This window comes from Hyperolius riggenbachi, chromosome 8 (assembly GCF_040937935.1).
Source record: "Hyperolius riggenbachi isolate aHypRig1 chromosome 8, aHypRig1.pri, whole genome shotgun sequence".
Classification (NCBI taxonomy): Eukaryota; Metazoa; Chordata; class Amphibia; order Anura; family Hyperoliidae; genus Hyperolius; species Hyperolius riggenbachi.
Window position 1 is genome coordinate 41,952,278 of NC_090653.1, and position 26,419 is coordinate 41,978,696.

The window sequence follows — 26,419 nt, forward strand, 5'->3', positions numbered from 1 at the left end:
CTTTTGAGAGCAGGAAAGAGATAAAAGGGGTTAATAGTTCATGGATTTTAGTTCTGGCAAACTTAAGTGCTAGTGTCATTGAGCAGAGACCATGAAATAGCAAAAACATAAAAAGTACCGTAGATAAAAAAAAATAAAAATAATAATGTGGGATATCTGAAATAGTCAATTTTAGGAAAAGGAGGGTAGATACAACTGTTTATCATGTCAGTTTATTTTCACCTGGTGTTTCCTTTAAAAATGACCCGCTCCCAACAGAAATTGTCACTTGCATACCTGATTTTTAACCGTTTCAGGCAGTGAAAGAAAAAAAGAGGCGCAGCATAGTTATTTGTGTACAATACTGTACATACACTGTACATACACATGTCTGTCACATGTCAACTGTACACATCATGTCACATGTCACCTTATGTATCCTTTAAGCATGGAAAACATTCTGAATGTTGATGTTGACTGGCCTGTACTGTTACAGAAGGTGTGGGAGTGGGGAAGGGGGGGGGGGGGGGGGGCAGCCAGTAAGATTCTGACTTTCCAAGAAAAATTAAAGCAGGCATCTCATTTCCTCACAGCTGTGTTTTCCGCTCAGTAGTTCATAGATTCTACATGATGGCCGATATTTTGTCTGTTTCAGGTCTGGAACCTCCCAAAAATCTGAGATTCAACGACGTGGCAGAGAAATCAGCTACGGCAAGCTGGGATCCACCAAATTCAGAGACCACAACCTTCAAAGTGTCCTACCAGCCTGCGGAAGGAGGTAACAGTGTCCCATCCTCTCTCCCTTGCCTTATATTTGCTGCAATTTCAAATTTTCCAGAGTTCTAAAAAAGGGTGAAAAATAATTTAACAATAAATGTTCTGTAACTGTAGAGTTGGGCCGAACGGTTCGCCGGCGAACGTAGGTGGTTCGCGTGCGGGTACCGCACGCGAACGTTTTGCGGAAGAAGTTCGGTTCGCCCCATAATGCACCTGAGGGTCAACTTTGACCCTCTACATCACAGTCAGCAGGCCCAGTGTAGCCAATTAGGCTACACTAGCCCCTGGAGCCCCACCCCCCTTATATAAGGCAGGCAGCGGCGGCCATTACGGCCACTCGTGTGCCTGCATTAGTGAGAGTAGGGCGAGCTGCTGCAGTCTCTCATATAGGGAAAGATTAGTTAGGCTTAACTTCTTCCTGGCTGCATACCTGTTCTATTCAGTGAGCCCTCAGCCCACTGCATACCTGTACTGTGATCCTGCCACTGCATACCTGTTCAGTGATCCTGCCACTGCATACCTGTTCTGTGAACCCACCCACCACCACTGCATACCTGTTCAGTGATCCTGCCACTGCATACCTGTTCTGTGAACCCACCCACCACTGCATACCTGTTCAGTGATCCTGCTGCCACTGCATACCTGTTCTGTGAACCCACCCACCACTGCATACCTGTTCAGTGATCCTGCCACTGCATACTTGTTCTGTGAACCCACCCACCACCACTGCATACCTGTTCAGTGATCCTGCCACTGCATACCTGTTCTGTGAACCCACCCACCACCACTGCATACCTGTTCAGTGATCCTGCCACTGCATACCTGTTCTGTGAACCCACCCACCACTGCATACCTGTTCAGTGATCCTGCTGCCACTGCATACCTGTTCTGTGAACCCACCCACCACTGCATACCTGTTCAGTGATCCTGCCACTGCATACTTGTTCTGTGAACCCACCCACCACCACTGCATACCTGTTCAGTGATCCTGCCACTGCATACCTGTTCTGTGAACCCACCCACCACCACTGCATACCTGTTCAGTGATCCTGCCACTGCATACCTGTTCTGTGAACCCACCCACCACTGCATACCTGTTCAGTGAACCCGCCACTGCATACCTGTTCTGTTCAGTGGACCCGCCACTGTATACCTGTTTAGTGAACCCGCCACTGCATACCTGTTCTGTTCAGTGGAGTTTGGTGTGTCAGTGTGAAGCAGTACCTTAATTACACTACCTGATTGATGTATACACATGCAAGATGTTTTAAAGCACTTTAGGCCTGTCATTTAGCATTCAATGTGATTTCTGCCCTTAAAACGCTGCTTTTCGTCAAATCCAGATTTTTCCCGGGGACTTTTGGCGTGTATCCCACTCCGCCATGCCCCCCTCCAGGTGTTAGACCCCTTGAAACATCTTTTCCATCACTTTTGTGGCCAGCATAATTATTTTTTTTTTTCAAAGTTCGCATCCCCATTGAAGTCTATTGCGGTTCGCGAACTTTAACGCGAACCGAACCTTCCGCGGAAGTTCGCGAACCCGGTTCGCGAACCTAAAATCGGAGGTTCGGCCCAACTCTATGTAACTGTACAGTAGCTGTCTAAAGTAAACATGAAGAGGATATAGGTCAGTAGACTGACTTACAAGAGAGATAGACCATGCCCCCATTTCCTAGCAGAGTGAACCAAAGGGTCAGAAACGTGTTTAGCCTACTGTTATAAACAGCATGCTACCAGATATACAACCAGAACTGAGGTTTCCTGTGAGAAATCCTAAAAATGTCCATGGACTGCTTGTACCCCGATCCCACCCCCTTCCATGTCCCCCATTTCCTGTTGCTTTGGCAATGCCTGTATGAATCTTGATCATGCCAACGAAGCTCCAGCCTAAAACACCAAAGCATAATACATCAAAAACGCCAGTATCCGGCACAGGCAGGGATTGCCTGGTGTTGAATACATGTGCTTGCCAGTTGCTTGAACCGCCACTAAATTGACACTAACACTCCCCCTTCAGAGCAAGAAAAACAACTTCTCATTACCGATCCTCCGGACGCCGTCTGTTGCAGCTGCCAGCGGCTTTCTGGCATCCTCCGGCATGTCACCCGACCCACCGGGAGCCGTATATGGACATCAGTAAGCCACTAGGAGCTGCAGAATGTGTAGAAGACAATGCCGGAAGGATCGGTAAATTATTTCTGGCCTTCAGACCACTAAAGTTCTGCCCCCCTCAGGCATGCTGGGTAGTTGAGACTTCCACATGCCTGGGTTCCGGATAATGGGAACTTTGCTGTTCTTAGTTTCTTACATCATTGTTGGAGCAGCAGGATCTGTCCTGTATTTAAAGTGAACCTCCGGACTAAAAATCGACTCAGCAGCACTGAAAAGGCCTGGTGTTTCTTTAACAGTTTCACAGCATTAGAACTCTTATCCAAGCCTCATTTTTAGCTGCTCAGAAGAAAACTGCCCGGGCTTTTTTCCCCTGATGCTGTGCAAAGCATGATGGGATTTCTGATGATGTTGCTCTCGTTCTGCTGTTTTGGTGCAAAATTATTTTTATTTACATTTTGAATTTGACATTTGAAGCCTAGCGTGTGCAGCTGGGAGGGGTTATCAGGACACAGGACAGTTGGAACTGTGTATCCTGCTCCTTGTCACCTCCTTTCAACCAAAAAGATGGCTGCCCCCATGAATCACAAACATTTGACTGTTCTTTTAAAACAGGGTGGGTAAAAATTTTTATTACCTATCTATTCTAATTAACATAACTAATGTAACTTAATGACAGTATGTTTGTTTAGGCTGAAGTTCCCCTTTAACCTATAATTTTGCTTGATAATATGTCTCTACTTCAGGAGAGCCTGAAAGTGTTAGTGTCTCCGGAACCACCACTCCATTAAAAAGACTGACTCCTGGAACGCGCTATGAGGTCACAGTTGTTTCGGTTCGAGGGTTCGAGGAGAGTACACCACTGACAGACTTCTTCACTACAGGTACTCTTTGCATGACTAAGTAATAGGTGATCATGTTGACTAGAGTAAAATTGAGTTTTCTAACTTTGGGTCTCGTTTTGTTCAGCTGGCGGTGGTCCCCGCTCGCTGCGTGCTCATGATGTAACTGAAGTGTCAGCTCTTCTGCGCTGGGAAGCTCCTACAGGACCAGTGGATAGATATTTATTGACATACAGAGCAGAGAACAGTAAGAGATGCATGTTTCTGTGTGTATCTTCAACCATAAAAGGTACCCCAAGGTACAGAGGGTATTGTCGAACACAGAGTTGCATAATTTTTCTATAATACTGGAATTACTGCCCCCTAATGGCGATTACTTTAATGGGGCAGGCTAAGTGTCTACCACTCTTGGCCTGCAGCCCTAAAATCCCAGGTTTGACTATCTGCAAGAAGTTTATTTGTTCTTGGGGTACGTTTTATGTTTTTTTTTTTTTTGCTGGTCCTCTAGTCCCAGGCATGGGCAAACCAGCTGTTAAGGAACTACATGTCCCACAATGCATTTGCCTTTATGAGTCATGCCTGTGGCTGTAAGACTCCTGCAATGCATTGTGGGACTTGTAGTTCCTTAACAGCTAGAGGGCCAAGTTTTCCCATGCCTGCTCTAGTCTCATCCCACGTCCCAAAAAAACATATCGGTGGGTTATAGTGAATTGGAGGAGGTTCCCTTGAATAATAGGTGATAGCCCGTGTGTTCCCTGGGTTCAGCCAGCATCTGAAGTGAGAGACCTAATAACAGTGTATGCCTCTCACTGATTTTACTCCTACACAGCAGGGTGCGCTGTTCTCCCCGCTTGTCTCCTCCTCCTTCTCGTCTGTATTTTCCAGCTGCAAGCGGTTGACAGCATACCTGTTCCTCTCCATCCCCTATTGGATATACTGTCTGTGCGCCAAAGCAAAATCCAGTAGTTCCTAAGCCCTTCACTAGTGTTGTAACCAGAATTCCTGGCTGCCTGTAGCCACCCAGTGCTCAAAGACAAAAACGACTCACCGACTCACCAGATGTCTGCCAGCGCACAGACAATGAGATGGCATCAGATACTGATCACAATAACATTCCAAGCATTTATTGAATTAAAGTATCCAGTAATAAAATGCCACATTGTTTGTTGCTCCACACAGGACCCTTTTGGAAAAAAAATATGTTATAAAACCACTGCAGTTTCAAAGTGCTATTGTAACTAATCCGAAACTTGCCCACTCTCCAACCAGACCAGTTTCAGCCTTCCAGCATCATCACAGGTAATTACTGGAAGGCCAAAACCAGTCAGGTTGGATACAACCCCAGTGAAGCACTGAGGAATTACTGGATTTTGCTTTGCACTATTTGTGGAAATTGGCCTCTCTGACAGCTGTCTGACACTTGTGACATCCACCTGTTTGTGAGACCTTCTGTCTCTTGTACAGACTGTGTGCGCACTCCCTTTTCTCCTGGATTGGGGTCACCTTTTCTACAACCCATGTGTTTGTCTGCACTGCTTCCTGTCTGTGTCGCTCTTTGCTCTGATCCCTGGCCTGTCTGTCTGCTCTGCAGTCTGCGCTGCTCCCTGTCTGTGTCGCTCTCTGCTCTGATCCCTGGCCTGTCTGTCTGCTCTGCAGTCTGCGCTGCTCCCTGTCTGTGTCGCTCTCTGCTCTGATCCCTGGCCTGTCTGTCTGTTCTGCAGTCTGCGCTGTTCCCTGTCTGTGTCGCTCTTTGCTCTGATCCCTGGCCTGTCTTTACTGCTGCTCCCTGTCTGCTCTGTGTTGCTCTCTCTCTGCTCTGATCCCTGGCCTGTCTGTCTGCTCTGCAGTCTGCGCTGCTCCCTGTCTGTGTCGCTCTCTGCTCTGATCCCTGGCCTGTCTGTCTGCTCTGCAGTCTGCGCTGCTCCCTGTCTGTGTCGCTCTCTGCTCTGATCCCTGGCCTGTCTGTCTGCTCTGCAGTCTGCGCTGCTCCCTGTCTGTGTCGCTATCTGCTCTGATCCTTGGCCTGTCTGTCTGCTCTGCAGTCTGCGCTGTTCCCTGTCTGTGTCACTCTTTGCTCTGATCCCTGGCCTGTCTGCACTGCTGCTCCCTGTCTGCTCTGTGTTGCTCTCTCTCTGCTCTGATCCCTGGCCTCTGCAGTCTGCACTCTCTGCACTACTGCGTCTGTGTCGCAGCTATAATTACTGCTCCCACAGGCCACACAGCACCAGCGTGACTTCACTTCACTGAACTCAAGCCCTAGCCTAAACTCCGCCCCTCGCCGCCGCCCTTCTGCTCCGCAATTTGCTCTCAGTGGATGGGGGCGGAGGCGTAGCAGAGCAGCAGGGATTGATTGTCGAAGAGCCATTTGGAAAGAGCCGGCTCTTTGGGAGCCGAGCAGCGAAGCCAGAAGAGCCGATGCTTAAAGAGCCGGAATTCCCATCACTAGACTCAGTCTAGTGATGGGAATTCCGGCTCTTTAGAAAGCATCGGCTCTTCTGGCTTGGACGCTCGGCTCCCTTTAAAGAGCCGGCTCTTTTGGCTCCCAAAAGGGCTCTTCACTACCCGGATATTTCTAAATCCCGACAGGGCGCCCCGGACAGGTTGGAAAAAGTGGACCTGTCCAGGCAAAAGAGGATGCCTGGTCACTCTAAGGTTACCAGGATGGTGGTTAGCTTCAATATGAGCTGAGACAAAATGCTATGAGTTTTTTGTTTTGTGCACTTCTGATTCATTGTACAGCACTTATACACTAGCACCTTGTTTTTTACCCTAATGAAACCCCTTCTTTATGGGATGAAACATAGTTTAGTGTCTTGTTTGTACTATTTGCATATAGCTCCAGTTAAAGCTTCTCAGCAGCACACCACTAGTTATTAACATAGACGGCTTTAATCATTAGGCTGCAGTGTTTAGTACCTGCAATCATTAACATTATTACTATATTTATAGACATTTGTATTTTTAACTTGTTTAGTTTTAGGGAGGGCCGGATTTCTGGAAAGGCCACCAAGGTCTGGGCATTGGGCGGCTGCAGCCTAAGGAGGCATCTGGACATAAAATAGGGGTTGCTACATATGAAAGAAAAGGCTGCAAATGAGGAGCAACACATGAAAAGGGAAGCTGATGTCCAAGAGAGCTGCGCATGAAAGAGAGGGTCTGCAGTACAGGGATAAAACACATGGAAAAGGGGGCGGCACATGGAATGGGAGGGGCTGCTGTACAAGGATGGGGCTCCCAATATACTTGTGCTAGAGGAGAAAAAAGTATAAATCCAGCCTTGGTTTTAGGACCTATAGGGCCCAATTTTATCATAGAATCAGTGTTAAATAGCCTGTGTTTTGTCTAGTCTTAACTAGACACAGACACCTTCCTCTTTAATGGAATCCTCATTATGTTTATGTTCTAACATCAATCTGTTCTTGCACCTACCACCAGATGTCACTCTCTCCATTGCTCTCTTACAGTCCCAGCTATCGCCGTACCGGTTCCTGGAGATAAGACTGAACTGCGGCTGACCAGTTTACACCCTCGCACAGAGTACTTTGTAAGCGTGCAAAGCTCACACGGATCCGTGACCAGTGCACCAGCCTCCACCTCATTCACCACCAGTGAGTTCTGTCTGTCAGCGTTGTGGAGTAATACATCACTGAGGAATTTATTTGTATCTCAACCACATGAATGAAATCTGATTGGATTCATGAATGCTTCATTAACAGGCTTCACAAAGTTAAAACTTCCCCAGTAGAATGAACTTGCCCATGCATGGTATCACTCTGTATCTTTGTATATATTTTGTACATAGCACAACCTGCACGTTCCCCTGACACGAAGCCCATTATCAGTTGAAACATGTTGTGTTTTGGGTCTTATGTATATTTTTGAGCACTCATCTCTTTAGTCTATTACCAGTTAGTTGCATACTAGTGGGGAACTGTGAGAGAGATAGCAGACTGTTGAGATACTGAATTATCAGCCATTATTAGGGCCCCAATGCTGGAACGGTGGGCTATAGGAGGATCCAGGAAGCCTCTTGACCATCCAGAGACTTCCCACTACTACTGACGCAAGTTTTTTGTCAAAAGTCACTTCAGGTGTCCTTTAACTATGTTGGGGGAGCCTTTATATTAAGTTCTACTGCAGCTGAAACTTGAAATTAGGCATGCAGTGGGAGTGTGTTCTCTGTAAGCTAAAGGAGTAGAGGAGGAGTTCATCTTCATATGCACTTTAGATTTCTTTTGTCCAAAATTATCAATCAGTACTTTGTTGTTTGCCTCCCCTTAAAAGATTGGTAATTGGATTGCTCAGGCCCAACTGTTGTTGTTATTCTATTCTACTCACTGTCATAGGGCATCGCCCAATCGACCCCCTCTCCACAAAGCAGGACATACTACTCAGCTGTTGGCAAAGCAACAAGTGTGTATCTTCCCAATCTCTAAACTGCACCCTGAAATAATCACTAACGGTCATTTTGGGTACAGAATACCCAGATAGCTCATGGTGACCCAAAACCACTAGGACAGCATTTGAGGCTTAAAGAGACCAAAAAGCCCTTCCCACAATGCATCACTTCTGAATATGCAAATTATCTCTTTATGCCCCTGAAGCCAGGCTCACATGCAGAGCCGCTGGTGTATAGCAAGTCTATAGCTTATAAATAGCCTATACTCAGCCATAATTTGGGGCAACAAATGTATGAGGGTTTGCATAGGTGAGTGTAGGAAGTTGGTCGTCATTAATTCAACCATTTTCTTTAGTAGCCCAAAGGGTGTGCATTAGATTGCGCTCGTGGGACAGGTTCTGTGGAAGCTTCACAAAGCCTTGCCGTCTTCCATTCTGTATAGTGACTTTGCTTTGTTCCTCTCATTGTCCAGGTGCTGATGCCCCCCGAGACCTCACCGCCACTCAGATCACGGCTCGGTCTGCCCTGCTGACATGGAAGGCACCAGACACGGCGCCCACCGGCTATCTGCTCACCTACCAAGCACCGCAGGGAGAAGCAAAGGTAGACTGGCTTCCTTATACAGTTGTTATATGATGAATGAGGGCGGGTTGGCCTATGGCTGATGCTACAACACATTCTAAGCAGTTCCATAAGCCCACCTAAACCCTCAGGGCGGGGGAAAAATGTGTATTTCTTTTCTGATTGCAGCAACAAAAATGCATAAATGTGCTCAGGCTCTATAACAAAAAGCAGCTTGTTAGGGCTAGTGCTGACTAGTTCAGCATGGCCTTATAGGTTTTGCCTACCACAAGTGTGGTATTTCTGTAGATTTGGATGGTGGCACTTGATATTGGCTACAGTAGAGTCTGTCCCCCTAGACTATGACACCTCTTCTGATATCAGTGCATCTACCTGCCATAGACTAATGCAAGGTTCATTGCCGGCAACACAGGCAAAGGGGGCCTCCAACCTCTGCAGGGGTCCCTGCACCACCGGACCCTGCCAAGTAGTCCCCCGCACTGCTCCCAGGTGGTGCAGTTGTGGGCATTGGCTCAGTGTGGTGTGCATGCGCATCTGCAGGTGCATCCGTGAGCAGCGGCTTAGTGTGAGCGGCACAGTTGTGGGTGGCAGCTTAGTGTGGGGGTGGTGCCTTAGTGCTGAGGTCGTAGTGTGTGATTTTGAGTACGAAGGTTTCCTGGTATTTAATATACCTAGTCCACGCTGTGATGGGTCTCCTCTTCCTCTGGGCATTTGCATGCTGTATGCTGAGATCCTCCAGCTCCTGTTGCGTATCATGTCATCAGGAGCCAGGAAGGAAGAGGAGACCAGAGGCAGTGTGGATTTAGGTAAATATAACCGCGCTTACACTGCCAAGGGGGAAAGGAGCGGAACAGCTGACCACTAAGGTGGTCTCTTCCTGGCCATGACAAGGGGGAGAAAGGGTTCAGCCATGACATGTGGCAGGTAGGAGTTTGGCCATGAGGAGGGGGTGATATGATACTTCTGCTGGGGGGCCCCGGCCACTGACGTTACTGAAGTTAGTTGACCTGATTTTAGATTTTTCACTTACTAATACTTACAGTACAAGCCACTTCATTTTACTTTATACACTGTACACACTATAAACCAATGGCTCTGGATGCCTGCTCAGCCTACAAGGGCATAACCCCATCATTTGGACACATGGTGGAAGTGTTGACCAGCAATCACCTTCAGAAATAATGTATCACAGTCTGTTAGGTGGCCATTGATCTGAGATATATATTCACAGAGACATTTTCTCTCCCTCTTGCAGGAGATCCGTTTGTTGTCCAATCTGACGTCCTTCATGCTGAGTCGCCTGGACCCCACCACTGAATACAGAGTTCAGCTCCACGCCCTGAGAAACAGTGGCAGCTCCGTCCCCATCTCTACCTCCTTCACCACCGGTGAGTGACCAGACATCCAGTGTTTAGCTCTGTCTAAACAGAGCAGCATAATGTGTTGTGACTGGTCATACATAGCCCAATAACTGTGAGATGTGCCTAGTTCCTAGCATTGCTTGAAGTGATCTGGTGAAGTTTATGGAGTTTATGGCAGGAAGGACTTGATGGAACAATAAGGGAAAGTTAGAAGACTCTGTGATGAGGGTTGCCTCCTAGCGCCTAATGGATAGCAGAGACAGGAGTAGGCCATAACCAGTAGCAAGTAAATGGGTAGATTTACAGGTGTTGTGTAAGAAATTGTGCGCTTATGAATGACAAGTCCTCCAAATCACTAGACAATTCATAGTGGAAGACTCCCACATCCGACAGTAAGAACAAATGGAATAAACAGCATTTGTATCTCCGAAAGACTATGTATCCAGTTCCACAATGATGCCATTGCCTCTATCAGAGTGTCACTCATCAGATTGTAACTAAGACCACAAAGATCAGACTTCACTCATGATTAACCATTATCCCTGCACACACTTATCTGTATGCATCTTAGCGGAGCATACTATGGATTAAGAGGAGTATATGGATATATATATATTTTTTTATAAACTTTTAAACTAAGGATAATGCACCAGCCAATCACCACCTCGTCTTTAATAATTGTTGATCAGAGATGCTTTGGACTTGAACATGAGCAATGTCTGAGCTTTGGGATCTTACAGTCCGGTGAGGGACACTCTGAGTGGGGCGAGGTGGTGACATCATTGTGGTCCTGATGAAGCACTCCATTGAGTGAGTGCGAAACAGCTGTCGACCTCCTGCGTGCTGTACCCTCTCCATATGCTACTGTGCTATCTTTTACTGTTTGGCAATTTTGTGTTTGATTAAACTGGTGTTTTAACTGGAAGTGCCCAGCCGCTCTGCCTTCTATTTTTTGATTGTTGTGGAACTGGATTCATAGACTTTAGGAGGAACAAGCACAGTTTATGCCGTTAGATTAACAGCTGTACCCAAAAAAAGGAACAGGAGCAGATTTAGGAATATGCAAGTTAGGCAAAGGCGAAAATCCAAGAACAGGCGGGATCAAACAAGAACACTCCTACTTGAGGATTCATTTTGGAGGTCATGCAATCCATTTAGTATGCATTTGGCATACTCTGATGTCTAGTATCTAATCTATTAAAAATGGCTAATGACATATGGTGGTCTTTATTAGAACTCAAAACCAAGTCGAACTTAGTGGTAGGATTGGTTATGAGCTTGGCTTGGTTACTGTCAGGCAGGAAGAGAGAGGTTGGTGTTTTGCATCAGGAAGAACAGAATACTGTTAGACACGGAGAAGGGAGTATATTGTTGTGATACATACACACAATTCCAATTTTGATTGGCCAATCACTGGCCAATTATACTACTTCCATGTAGTTTGAGTGCTTTCCTGCACAATATTTTCGTAGTATTCAAAATTTGTCGGCCCTCACATTACATGGAGGGGTTAAAGAGACACTGAAGCAAAAAAAAATTATGATATAATGAATTGGTTGTGTAGTACTGGATAATTAGTAGCAAAGAAAATAGTCTTATCCTTTTATTTTCAGTTATTTAGTTTTTTTTATAACATTGCATCATTCTCTAATATTTGCAGTTTACACACTACTCAGCATTCTCAATAATTTCACAGAGCAGGCTAATAATCTTTTGAACTTTGCTCTGCAGAAAAAAACAAAACACAGTGACAGACACTTCAGATAATAAGCTTCAGAAGACAGAGCTCTCTGCCACTTTGAAAGTCGGAGAATTCAGTGAAACTTTTTTGCATACTTAACAACTGGAGTTTCTTAACTCTTTCTGTACTGGAAACAAAATTAGACTCGTACAGTATCTCTGCTGCTAATGTTTTATTTCTTAGATGTACTACACATACAAATCATTATGTCATAAGTTTATTTTCACTTCAAGAGAACCCGAGGTGGGTTTGAAGAATATTATCTGCATACAGAGGCTGGATCTGCCTATACAGCCCAGCCTCTGTTGCTATCCTAAACCCCCCTAAGGTCCCCCTGCACTCTGCAATCCCTCATAAATCACAGCCACGCTGCTGACAAACAGCTTGTCAGAGCTGGCTGTGTTTATCTCTATAGTGTCAGTCTGCTGCTCTCCCCGCCTCCTGCAGAACTCCAGTCCCCGCCTACATTCCTTCCCTCCCTGCTGATTGGAGGGAAGGGATGGGGGCAGGGACCGGAGCTATGCAGGAGGCGGGGAGCAGCTGAGACTGACACTACAGATGTAAACACAGCCTCACAGCACGGCTGTGATTTATGAGGGATTGCAGAGTGCAGGGGGACCTTAGTGGGGTCTGGGATAGCAACAGAGGCAGGGCTGTATAGGCAGATCCAGCCTCTGTATGCAGATAACATTCTTTAAACACACCTCGGGTTCTCTTTCAGATTCCCTTTAAAATTCACCAGTGCTGGCCAATTAAAATTGGATATGTATGTACCCTTAGGCATGGAGAGGGAGGTTAGTGTTAGGCATGGGGAGCAAAGAAATATTACAGATATGTTAACTATCAGTAATATCTCGTGCCTAACTTCACCTACGGTAATAATAAGTGTACCTATGCATCTTTGCGCTCTTCTGTAGAAAACTTTTGCCAGGAGAGTGCTGTATCTATACAAATCTAGGGAAAGAGGTTTTGTTTACTTACTTACTTTCCACAAACAACACAATCGCTTTACAATCTGCACTGATCTATACCACCAGAAAAAGACTGGACTAATCCACTGACTGGCATCAACCTTCGACACCCTGAGGGGAAGTTCAGTAAAAATGCTTACGTTTAATATGTGCATAAAAAGAAAACAAACAAGCGGAAAAATGTTTGCCATCAATCTTTGCCATACACAGAGCCAAGATGAAAACATTGAGGTTTTCTCAACAAAGATGGAATTTCTTTCTAAGATCAAAAAGGGTGCAATGTTTCTAATTACAAAATATAATTATGATAAATTTCATCAAGTGGCCGGACATGGCTAACCTAAACAGGAGGAGGGGCAGTAAGGCGGGCCAATGTGCTGCAAGGTATGGAGGCCCAGAGGGTCCTTTCTTCTCAGCCAAGATTTTAGTTTGATCATTAAACAGGGATGGCCAGAATTGTGTCACATCACAGAAACATTTATAGAGCTTTGTATAAATGTTATAATTTTTCCCCTTTTTACACAGTACAACTGGCTGTGTATTCTGTCTCCTTAGCTGCTGTTGTATCTCCGTTTGCCAGAAATGAAATGTGTTTTCTGAGGCTGAACCTCCGGGAGGTATTTTATTATCTGACAGTCATGTTGTTTTTAATTACAGTGTTTATTTCATGGGAATGAATGGGCTAAATATTTATAAGGAGAGGACCTTTCAAAGATAACAGCCATAAAACACAAGAAGACTCTGATAGCTAAAACAAAAAATTTGCATTAATAATAGAGGACATCTGGGTTATCTCACAGAGTCCTCCTGAGGATGGGATAAACTGAGCACTGCAAAAATATGTTGTTCATCTCCTACTTATTTGTACTTTTTCATTATTTTTGGCTAAATTCTCTCCGGAAAAGTTTGGAAGTTGGTTTTCTGGTCACGTTGAGCAAGAAGTTTTGAATCAGGATGATACCATTTATTGGCTAACGTAGAAGAAATGCAGTACGCTTTCGGCTAGGAAGCCTTCATCAGACTGATTCCTGTATACTGGCAAAGGTTAGAACACAGCTTATATCCACTGGACATTGACAAGGAGATGCATTGTAAGTCCACATCTGGAATATGGAATTTAGTTCTGGGCACCACATAACAGGAAAGATATTGCAGTCTTAGAGCAGGTGCAGAGACGAACAACAAAATTGATACGTGGGATGGAAGGTCTCGGCTACCATGAAAGGTTAGATAAACTGGGTTTATTTAGTCTAGAGAAAAGACGCCTTAGAGGGGATCTAATTAACATGTATAAATACATCAGAGGGCAATATAATAGCTTGGCGGATGAGCTTTTTGTCCCTAGGCCTTCTCAAAGGACTAGAGGACATGATCTGCGCATGGAGGAAAAACGTTTTAGCCATTTATTTAGGAAAGGGTTTTTTTACAGTAAGATTGATTAAGATGTGGAATGCATTGCCACAGGAAGTCGTTATGGCAAACTCTATACCTGCATTTAAAGGGGGCTTAGATGCTTTCCTTGCGTTGAAAGACATCCATGGCTTCAATTACTAGGTAATGCCCAGTGATGTTGATCCAGGGATTTTATCTGATTGCCATCTGGAGTCAGGAAGGAATTTTTCCCCTTTGGGGCTAATTGGACCATGCCTTGTAAGGGTTCTTCGCCTTCCTCTGGATCAACAGGGATATGTGAGGGAGCAGGCTGGTGTTGTACTTTGTTCTCTGGTTGAACTCGATGGACATATGTCTTTTTTCAACCCAAATAACTATGTAACTATTGTACTGCAATAAATGTCATTGGATGCCTTAACCACTTGCCCTCCCCTGGGACGAGTATCTACTCCCCTGTAAAATCCCTCTTCACCTCTGTAATGCTACGATTGCATTTTTAGTTCAATATATCGCAATCTTGCACTCCCGCTGGCTCTCACACTCGTTCTTGCCGCCGATCGTTAGAGGGGAGATCAATGAGTGGGAACACAGTTCCCATTCATTGATCTAAGTCCCCATGTGAATGATTGCCAGCATCAATGAGATGCCGCGTCATTCACAGAAGCCGATACTTACACGTCCATGCATTACCTCCTGTTTGCGTACTAATAGTACGCACAGGAAAGTTATGCGTGAGGACATCTTGTGGACAAATAGTAAAATTACACCTACACAATTTTTTTTTTTTTTAAAAGACCTTATAGTTACATTTAAAATTAACCCCTTGCCTCCCACACTCTCCAAAAGCTACACAAATAAAACTTTTGTGGGGAAAAAAATACAATAAAAAAATTCATGAATAGTTACCTTAGGGACTGAACTTTTTTAATCTGTATGTCAAGAGAGTATATTACTGTTACTTTTTAAATTGTAATTAACTATGGACGCAAAACTGAAAAAATGCACCTTTATTTCCAAATAAAATATTGGCATCATACATCGTAATAGGGAAATGTTTTAAATGTTGCAATAACCGGGACAAATGGGCAAATAAAATGTGTGGGTTTTATTCATGGTAGCATGTATTATTTTTTTTAAAAAACTATAATGGCCCAAAAACTGAGAAATAATTAATTTTTGCCATTTTTTTTCTTACTATTCCCATTAAAATGCATTTAGCATAGAATAAGTCTTAGCAAAAAGTACCACCCGAAGAAAAAAAATTGTAGATCATTTCAGTGTGATAAGTACTGATAAAGTTATTGGCAGATGAATGAACACAGCGCTGAAAGGTGAAAATTGCTCTGGTTTTTAAGGGGAAAACCCTTGGAGGTGAAGTGGTTAATTACAACATCAAGAAGTAGGGATGAGCGTAATGACCTAATTACGAATTTCCGAAATTTCGCGAAATTACTACAATTACGATTTTAGCAGTAATCGAAATTTCGTAATTTTCGCAAATTACGCAAATTTTCGTAATTACGATTACGAAATTTAGTATTTTAAAGTTTGCAAAGGTTTCTATCCCTCTAGATGCCTTCGTAATCGAAATTTCACTCCCGTAATGACGAATTTCGTGTCTCCAACCGAAATTTTACTGTTTCAGGTTTGTAAGGGTTTCTATCCCTCTAGATGCCTAAAATGAATAGCACAGCCAGCCAGCCAGCCAGCCAGCCAGCCAGCCAGCCAGCCCTCCTCCCTCTCTCTCTCTCTCTCTCTCTCTCTCTCTCTCTCTCTCTCTCTCTCTCTCTCTCTCTCTCTCTCTCTCTCTCTCTCCAGAGATCTGTAGTACTTCAAAACCATACTCACATTCATGACATGTCCAGGGATCAAACCCAGGCCAACCACATGGAAGACAGCTATGCTCACCACCATACCACCAAACACACACTAAATAGACTGCTAACCTAAATCTTACTTGTAGACAGTCATATGAGACACATGCTGGGTGCAGGGCTTTGTGATTGGACCATGCGATAGAGTGAGGTGCAAAAATGAAATCATGCCTAGCAGAGGATGGTTTCACAGTGCTAAATGCTAGGCTGGCTGTGGTGCAATTGGTTAGTGTGTCTGGCTGGTAACAGCAAGGTTACAGGTTCAATTCCATCCAGGCATGTCTTTTCCTTTTGCGTTCAACAGTTGTCCAAACAGAGCCAACAGAGCCCCAGATAGCCATGTAGAGTTAGGTCACAGCTAGCCTGGCTGTGGTGCAATTGGTTAGTGCGTCTGGCTAGTAACAGCAAGGTTACAGGTTCGATTCCATCCAGGCATGTCTTTTCCTTTTGCGTTCAACAGTTGTCCAAACAGAGTCAACAGAGCCCCAGATAGCCATGTAGAGTTAGGTCACTGCTAGCCTGGCTGTGGTGCAATTGGTTAGTGCGTCTGGCTGGTAACAGCAAGGTTACAGGTTTGATTCCATCCAGGCATGTCTTTTCCTTTTGCGTTCAACAGTTGTCCAAACAGAGCCAACAGAGCCCCAGATAGCCATGTAGAGTTAGGTCACAGCTAGCCTGGCTGTGGTGCAATTGGTTAGTGCGTCTGGCTGGTAACAGCAAGGTTACAGGTTCGATTCCATCCAGGCATGTCTTTTCCTTTTGCGTTCAACAGTTGTCCAAACAGAGCCAACAGAGCCCCAGATAGCCATGTAGAGTTAGGTCACAGCTAGCCTGGCTGTGGTGCAATTGGTTAGTGTGTCTGGCTGGTAACAGCAAGGTTTGATTCCATCCAGGCATGTCTTTTCCTTTTGCGTGCGCGCGCTGCGCCATTGAACCCCATGGGGTATTTTGCGTGCGTAAAACTTTACGCATGCAAAACTTTGTGCTCGGTGTTTGGACAACTGTTGAACTCAAAAGGAAAAGACATGCCTGGATGGAATCGAACCTGTAACCTTGCTGTTACCAGCCAGACACACTAACCAATTGCACCACAGCCAGGCTAGCTGTGACCTAACTCTACATGGCTATCTGGGGCTCTGTTGGCTCTGTTTGGACAACTGTTGAACGCAAAAGGAAAAGACATGCCTGGATGGAATCGAACCTGTAACCTTGCTGTTACCAGCCAGACGCACTAACCAATTGCACCACAGCCAGCCTAGCATTTAGCATTGTGAAACCATCCTCTGCTAGGCATGATTTCATTTTTGCACCTCACTCTATCGCATGGTCCATGGTCCAATCACAAAGCCCTGCACCCAGCATGTGTCTCATATGACTGTCTACAAGTAAGATTTAGGTTAGCAGTCTATTTAGTGTGTGTTTGGTGGTATGGTGGTGAGCATAGCTGTCTTCCATGTGGTTGGCCTGGGATTGATCCCTGGACATGTCATGAATGTGAGTATGGTTTTGAAATACTACAGATCTCTGGGGAGAGAGAGAGAGAGAGAGAGAGAGAGAGAGAGAGAGAGAGGGAGGAGGAGGAGGAGGAGGAGGAGGAGGAGGAGGAGGACTGGCTGTGCTATTCATTTTAGGCATCTAGAGGGATAGAAACCCTTACAAACCTGAAACAGTAAAATTTCGGTTGGAGACACGAAATTCGTCATTACGGGAGTGAAATTTCGATTACGAAATTGTAAATTACGATTTGAAAATTAATTACGAAATTACGAATTTGGGTCGTAATGTTAAATTTCGCATTCGTAATAAAAGCAGTTCGAAATTTCGAAAATTTCGGCTCATCTCTATCAAGAAGGTTTCACAGTCATACCAGCTCATTTATGACCAAAAGATAAGACCACTTTTTGATTCTGCGTGTCTGCGTGGGTTTCTTCCGGGCACTCCGGTTTCCTCTCACATCCCACAAAACATACAACTAAGTTAATTGGCTTCCCCCTAAAATTGTCCCTAGACTACGATACATACACTACGCAATACATACATAGACATATGACTATGATAGGGATTAGACTGTAAGCTCCTCGGAGGGACAGTTAGTGACAAGACAATATACTCCGTACAGCGCTGCGGAAGATGTCGGCACTATATAAATAATAATAATAATAATAATGTTGTAATTAATGACTTTTATTACAGAGCAATGTACAGTATTTCTCTTTTAATGTCCAGTGTATAAAAGCTGTATTCTAAGTGTTGTCAGTATACAGAAATCAGTCTGATGAAGGCTTCATAGCCGAAAGCTTACTGCTTTTCTTCTAAGTTAGCCAATAAATGGTATCATCCTGATTCAAAACGTCTTGGTTTTACTGATGGTAACACGGTACAACACTCTTCCTTCTGCTTCAACTATGCTGGTCACGTTGAGCAAACCTTACTTCTTTTTACAATTGCCTTTGTTAACTAGTGTTTGGTGCTTTATATCGTTTTTTTTTAGACATGGATTCTGTAAGTATCGGATATCTGAGGGGAGTAACGAACAGAGACTCCTATCAGTGCTCCTCACTCGATGGAATTATCTCTACAAAAAACAAAGAAGGTTGGGGTTAGGACCCTTTTTAGCCATTTATTTAGGAAAGAGTTCTTTACAGTAAGAGTGGTTAAAATGTGGAATGTTTTGCCACAGGAAGTAGTTATGGCAAATTCTGCAGTATATCTGCTTTTAAGGGGGGTTTAGACGCTTTCCTAGCGTCGAAAGACATCCATGGCTATAATTACTACTGTAGGTAGTTCCCAGTGGTGTTCATCCAGGGAATTTATCTGATTGCCATGGAGTCGTGTGTGAGAGGAAGTGACCAAGCTAAAGGACAAAAGGGTCTCCTTGGAGGAACGAAGGAAACTGAGGCAACATCTGAGGCAAGGCTTCTCTGAGGCAACATCAGCCAAAAATCATTTTAATTGCTTCCAATGACTGAGAAGACAGAATCTGGCACATGCAGGCCACTGTTGGAGATGTTGAAATGCCACTATCTTCTGCACATACAAGAACAGAGTACACAGAGTACAAGATGTCTTTACAGTGGCCCAGAAGAGGACTTCTGTAACTACCATCATTCCCGCGTGTAAAACACATCCTCTGCGTGTAAATCACTCCTTTCCTGCAATAATTTCTCCTCTTTGAAAATCCACAAGGCTCCATCCCACACGGCAAAGCCGAGACCCATCTACTTATTGAGCTAATTGCCTTCTGACAAACGGGAAGATGTCTCCAAGGACATGAAATTCCTGGCTTGGCTCTTGAAAGTTTTAGAGGAGCCGGTCCAGAGCTGACGACATCTGAATCCTATCACCAGTGTCACGGCAACAAAGCTCTGCTGACAAAGGCAGCGCGCTTTCCAAATCACTTCTCGAGACTGTTGATGAATGTTTTCAAATGAATTAGCTGGCCTTCAAATTTGCGTTGGATACGGTTCTCCGTTCCAAGTTATAATTGGCCATTAATTGAGACGGAATGCTGAGATCTTCGTTCTGTTGAGCCTCCCTGTCTGATAGGCATAGGCAATTCTCCGATAGGCAGCGATATCAAGTAACAATTAAGAGGGCATTAGCAAGTCTTTCACTGCATTTTCAAGTGTGTGATTTTTTTCGGTGCTCGAGATTTGGACATCTTGAAGCAGGAAGCATGTGTGTTTGGCTATAGTTAGATTACAGGAAGGGTGTAGTTGGGTTCCAAAAAGACCTGGGCTACACATGGCAGACAACACAAGGACATTTTGACAGGATCAATTAATGGGTGAAACTTTAAAATGCCCCATACATCTACTGATTTGGTGGCCAAGAGACCATGCAAATTGATAATTATGATCGAATCAGATGAAGATCGGTGCCACCAAAAGCATGCCTGATTGACGATTCTACCAATCGCGGGCTATAATTGATTGAATGTACGGTTTGGACATGCTGCAAAATGTCGGGCTGACATGCTTGATCGGGTGCATGGCGGTAACGGGACAGAAACCCCCAGTCGCTGTCCACCTAGTTTAAATGTACCAGTAGATAGGTAATGCATAGTGCACTTTTCACCCAGGGGGCACATTGAATATTAGGGGAAACAGATGTGAGGCAGCAGAGTTCAGCATGAAATTGAATGCGAACCGGCTTGTGGTGTATGGGCTGGCAACAGATCTCTCTCCAATCAGATTCAATGTCTCTTGGTCAATCTGACCATACACCATCTGAGGTATGGGCAGTGGCGTAGCTAAGGAGCAGTGCGCCCCGATGCAAGTTTTACACAGGCCCCCCCCACCACCAAGCACTCTATACATAACAATTGATACGGTGCACTAAAACCTGCCAAGGGCAACTACAGTGTCAGAGGTGCATGAAGGGGATGGGGAACAGTTTGTTAATGATTACCACTATTCAAAGTATCTATAGAGGTGATTATTATGAGCACAGGACCAATAGAGAGCTAATACTGTAGTTGAGGGAGGGCCCTTCGGGGCCCTCTGGTCCAAGGGCTCCGATGTGGTCGCTACCTCTGCAACCCCTATTGCTACGCCCCTGGGTATAGACACCTTTACACAGTTTTTCTCTTTTTTAAATGTAAAAAAAGTCCCATTAGTTTAGATCTAGTCACCCTGAGAGCATTTGACAACAGGTGGACCCAACAGTAATCAAATTGGCTATTCACCAGCAGACACCAACAGGTAGGCACAAACCATAATCAAATTGTCTATCAGAGAACATCAGTTAATACAATAGGAAATAAGAAATCAAACAGGCAATGTAAAGACCAAAAATAATTAATTACCAAATATAATTAAATAAGCAAGGTAAAAACCAAAAGTCGATTCTGTGTACGATCGAGTCAGTTATATTCTCCACTTTGCTTGATTGAGTAGCTTTGTAGACTTGGGCAGACATCGGACGGTTTCCATCGATGGAGTAGATTTTCAGCTGATCTTCCATTTTGGCTGATTGCAGGAGAGCAGGCCACCAACATCAGGTGACACTTGGAAATGCTCTAGATAGTTACCAGAAACAATTATGAACAAGTATTTTAGGAGATGAAAGTCCAGTATGAGCAAATAACTGAAGAAAAACGTGATCTGGACCACAAACAATTCTTCTTGCCAGAAAGAGCCAGATGTTGCAGATCACTTTGTACGCATGGAGTAACTACAATATTCTGATTCATTCCAAATGAAGGCTTGAGAGGCAGACAGATGAAGCAGTCATTCATGGTTGTCCAGCTGTCAGACTCATATCTCTACAGGCATTCCCCTGTCTTCAGCCCCCAGATATTCTTGGCCAGTTACTTTATCTTCAGTTGCTGCAGGGAGTCTGTGAAAGATCCTTGCCCAGTGGTGTAGCAATAGAGGATACAGAGGTTGTGACTGCACCGGGTCCCTTAAACCGGAGGAGCCCACAAGGACCCTCCCTCAACCACAATTAAAATTAGCTCTTCAAGGGTGCTGTGCTGGTAATGATCACTTCTGTATATGCTTTGTATAGTGGTAATCATTAACAAACTGTTCCCCTCCTCTGCTTACACCACTCATACTGTGGATGTCTCCTCCCCTGCTTACACCACTCATACTGTGGATGTCCCCTCCCTTGCTTACGCCTCTCATACTGTGGATGTCCCCTCCCTTGCTTACACCTCTCATACTGTGCATGTCCCCTTCCCTGCTTACACCACTCATACTGTGGATGTCTCCTCCCCTGCTTACACCACTCATACTGTGGATGTCTCCTTCCCTGCTTACACCACTCATACTGTGGATGTCTCCTCCCCTGCTTACACCTCTCATACTGTGCATGTCCCCTTCCCTGCTTACACCACTCATACTGTGGATGTCTCCTCCCCTGCTTACACCACTCATACTGCAGATGTCTCCTCCCCTGCTTACACCACTCATACTGCGGATGTCTCTTCCCCTGCTTTAGGGCCCATTCAGACTGCACGCGTTTCCAGTCGCGTTTTGGAAACGCGTGCAGGAGGCCAACACGCACGACATCAGACAGTGCATAGAGTGCACTGTCTGATGTTCACACTGCATGCGTTCCGGACCTGTGCGGTCCGGGAACGCATGCTGCACGCAGATTTTGTAAAAATGCGCGGCTGTCCCATTCACTTTTCAGTGATGGGATCAGCCACGCAACGCACACAAACGCGGATGGCTTGCGTTAGTACGCGTTGCGTTCCGCACGCATGGCCATCCACATTTGTGATCTGAACGGGCCCTTACACCTCTCATACTGTGGATGTCTCCTCCACTGCTTACACCTCTCATACCGTGGATGTCTCCCTCCCCTGCTTACACCTCTCATACTGTGGATGTCTCCTCCCCTGCTTACACCTCTCATACTCTAGATGTCTCCTCCCCTGCTTACACCTCTCATATTGTGGATGTCTCCTCTCCTGCTTACACCTCTCATACTGTGGATGTCTCCCTCCCCTGCTTACACCTCTCATATTGTGGATGTCTCCTCTCCTGCTTACACCTCTCATACTGTGGATGTCTCCCTCCCCTGCTTACACCTCTCATATTGTGGATGTCTCCTCTCCTGCTTACACCTCTCATACTGTGGATGTCTCCCTCCCCTGCTTACACCTCTCATATTGTGGATGTCTCCTCTCCTGCTTACACCTCTCATACTGTGGATGTCTCCCTCCCCTGCTTACACCTCTCATATTGTGGATGTCTCCTCTCCTGCTTACACCTCTCATATTGTGGATGTCTCCTCTCCTGCTTACACCTTTCATACTGTGGATGTCCCCTCCCCTGCTTACACCTTTCATACTGTGGATGTCTCCTCTCCTGCTTACACCTCTCATACTGTGGATGTCCCCTCCCCTGCTTACACCTTTCATACTGTGGATGTCTCCTCTCCTGCTTACACCTCTCATACTGTGGATGTCTCCCTCCCCTGCTTACACCTCTCATACTGTGGATGTCTCCCTCCCCTGCTTACACCTCTCATATTGTGGATGTCCCCTCCCCTGCTTACACCTTTCATACTGTGGATGTCCCCTCCCCTGCTTACACCTTTCATACTGTGGATGTCCCCTCCCCTGCTTACACCTCTCATACTGTGGATGTCCCCTCCCCTGCTTACACCTTTCATACTGTTGAAAACTTGTCAGATGTGTTGGAATTTCACTGCCTACCGCAAATGACAGCGATGCAGGAAAAAAAGTAATTCATAGTGCATTTTACTCTTGTATGTCTTTACAAATTTTTTAATTTTTCACAATCGTTGTCCTTTAACTGTTATTTCCGTTACACATCTGCCTCGCTAGTTTTGTGTATGAATTCTAAGAACAGAGTTTGTGATCTGGACCAGAGACAAAACATTTTACCAGAAATAGAGCCATAAATCGCAGATCACTTCATACTCGTGCAGTAACTCCACTTGGACTCATGATAAATGAAGGCTCGAGGGGCAGACATCAGGGTTTGGCTTCCAAGTCACGTTGGCTGTGGTAGACCTTCGCTCTTCCACAGTGATATCTGCAGGCCTGGACTCATCTGGGCAGCTCCAGTATATCCATGTCTCCTGGGCCCAGCGGCTAAAATAGAGATACGTTTCACAGGATCCAGCCAGCCAGCGTGTTCAGTGCGTGCTTCCAAACATTCCAACCCCAAGTACACTGCGTGATACGAGGATAACGCTGAACATGCATCTAAAGGGAGGCTGTTATCTATTCACTCTGATTTATTGCAAAGTTTACCTTAAATGACACATTTTTTTTAAAGAAAAGACTGTTGCATACATTATGCAGAGTTGAGGAGGTACTAGAAAAAGTTTCAATCCTTGTTGGTTACCCTTAACGTCCAAGTCTCTGTGAATGAGAGAGCTCAGGAGCCCAACGGTGCAGTATCGTTAGACAAAGTGATGTAAGCACATTGTGTCTAAGTCAGGGCAGTTTCTAGGCTAAATTGCACCCAGTCCAGGGCGAGGGTGTAAAAATTGCACCCCTTCCCCCTCCCCACCCCTGTGGACTTGCGAACCCTTACTTTTTAGGGACAGTCACACAACCACAGGTCACAAGTAAATCTGCCTACTTACTAGTGACCAGCCGCTCATCCAGGAGGAAGGAGGCACCAGGAAAGCAAAAAGAAAAGAGAGCCTGGAAAGCCGACTCCTTCATGGGCGCCACACACTGGCAGCCTGCAGTACTGCTACAGGACATCAGGTGACGACTTGCCATCGGACGCAGGCAGCCCAAGAGCAGGAGGAGTCCTGGAAGGTGATCGCACTTGTAATGTTCTTTCTTCTTCCATTTGGCTGCACCACCCGTCACCAGCTCCCTAGTGGTTATGTCCTTCTGCCTGCGGCCCCTTCTTCTACTTGCCTGTCTGCGCCCAGGACGGTCGCTCTGCTCAACAAACGGCCCTGGTATAAGTATTATACTCACAAGGGTGGATTGCAAAACTTGCAACCACTGTCTGGGCCTGCAAGAATATAACAGTCCCCGCTCGGTATCCCAGGTCTGTTGGTGCAAGTAATACCATAACTATGGTAGGGATTAGATTATGAGCCCCTCTGAGGGACAGTTAGTGACAAGACAATATACTCTGTACAGCGCTGCAGAAAATGTCAGTGCTATATAAATACTAAATATTAATAATAATTGAGCTCACATTGATAGATCAGCCTTGTTTAGTTTCTCTTGGATTACTGTAACTCATAGGTAAATGTTTATTCCTCAGGTCGTATAAGATACCCGTTTCCTCGAGATTGTTGGGAACAGAGGATGGATGGGGAGGTACAGAACGGTTTATTCACCATATTCCTTGGGGGAGACAAACAAGAGAAGATGAAAGTGTACTGCGATATGGAAACAGATGGAGGAGGCTGGATTGTAAGTATATTTTTATATGGTGAGAATAAATGCACTCAGGATCATAAGTGAACATAAACTATAAACAGGATCTAGAAGCAAAGTAATGGACAGGATACTTGTTCCATGGGCCAGATGTGCTAGCCACAACATTACGGTCTGCAGCCTCTCCTTCCTGGATTCAGCTGCAGGGTGTGTCAATCAAGTGTGGCTATGTGACACAAATATGGAGTTTATTACGCATCCAGAATGTTTACTTGCTTGTCCAGGAAACCAGGGTAGGTAGTGTCAGGTAGTTGAAGGTAAAGCTTTCGTGTAGTTCTCATGATAGGTTTTCTTAACGTGATATGCAGGGGCGTAGTAATAGGGGTTGCAACTGCATTGGGGCCCTTAGGCAAGAGAGGCCCCGAAGGACCCTCCCTCAACTACAGTATTAGCTCTCTATTGGTCCTGTGCTCATAATAATCACTTCTATAGATACTTTGAATAGTGGTAATTATTAACAAACTGTTCCCCATCTCCTTCTTGCACCTCTGACACTGTAGTTGCCATTGGCAGGTTTTGATGCGCCGTATCAATTGCTATGTATAGAGTGCTTGGGGTCCCCAATGTAAAACTTGCATCGGGGCCCACATCTCCTTAGCTATGCCACTGGTGATATGAAACTCAGCAATCCTCTTTTGCTCTAATAGAGTATTTACAGCATAAAACCTACTACCAGAAAAAAATGGTAGCAGAACAGCATTCAAACAGTTAAATCCAGCACTTTCATCTTCAGTGGGAAGCGTATAGATCAGTTTCCTTATCAGCCACAATTAGTAAACATTCCTGAAGGCCGTACACACGAACTGACTGATGTCAGGGATCGGGATCCGATTCCTCGGGTAACATCACTGGGCCGGACTGTACGGACGCGTGTCAGCTATACAGGTGACAACGCATTCTGTTGCTATGCCTGGAGGTGGAGGGTCGATGGAGTGCACACACGTGACATAACGTGGTGGGCATGGCGAGCGGTGCGGACAGACAGAATAAACACTTGTTCCAGAAAACAACGGCTGCAGGACTGTACGAGGCCTAACTCTCCTTCTGGACCTTATAACATAGCAGGCAGTGTTTAGTATTTAACTGCTTTGTATTTTTTTCTACTGTAATGTCTCTATGACTATAACGCTCTTAAAGTAGATATGGAATTGTATATGGAAAATTGGCTTTATAGGGTTTATTTACAGGTTACTGTACCAGTCACTGATGTATGCTGCCAAACTGCATACCAGACAATAGGCTGTTAGTTTTTACAATGGGATCCCATGAGCACCCTTTGGAAAGCCAGAGCTAATTATATTTTATGATGCCTCTGCACTCCGTACTGAGCTGAGTCCTGCTTGCTTGGGAATTGTTCTGACTTTCTTGACCACTTAGAGTGAACCACGCACAATTTTTAAAACTCAGGGCATCCCAATAGCACATTAAACATGCATGGCAACAATGTGGCTCATTATTAACCACTCTGCAACCGCCTAACGCAGGATGGTGGCCGCAGA

The 26,419-nt window shown here is 45.1% G+C and overlaps 1 protein-coding gene across 2 annotated transcripts in view; it reads left to right on the forward strand.

Annotated features, from left to right (window-relative positions):
- The window catches only part of TNXB (tenascin XB), a 168,387-nt gene that overhangs the window by 123,914 nt on the left and 18,054 nt on the right, over nucleotides 1–26,419 (forward strand). For both annotated transcript variants that reach the window (XM_068250294.1, XM_068250295.1), the window contains 7 exons: nucleotides 635–757; nucleotides 3,612–3,749; nucleotides 3,835–3,954; nucleotides 7,172–7,315; nucleotides 8,579–8,709; nucleotides 9,944–10,076; nucleotides 24,745–24,896. In XM_068250294.1, coding sequence (XP_068106395.1) covers nucleotides 635–757; nucleotides 3,612–3,749; nucleotides 3,835–3,954; nucleotides 7,172–7,315; nucleotides 8,579–8,709; nucleotides 9,944–10,076; nucleotides 24,745–24,896 — 941 coding nt within the window. The remainder of the gene's footprint in view (nucleotides 1–634; nucleotides 758–3,611; nucleotides 3,750–3,834; nucleotides 3,955–7,171; nucleotides 7,316–8,578; nucleotides 8,710–9,943; nucleotides 10,077–24,744; nucleotides 24,897–26,419) is intronic.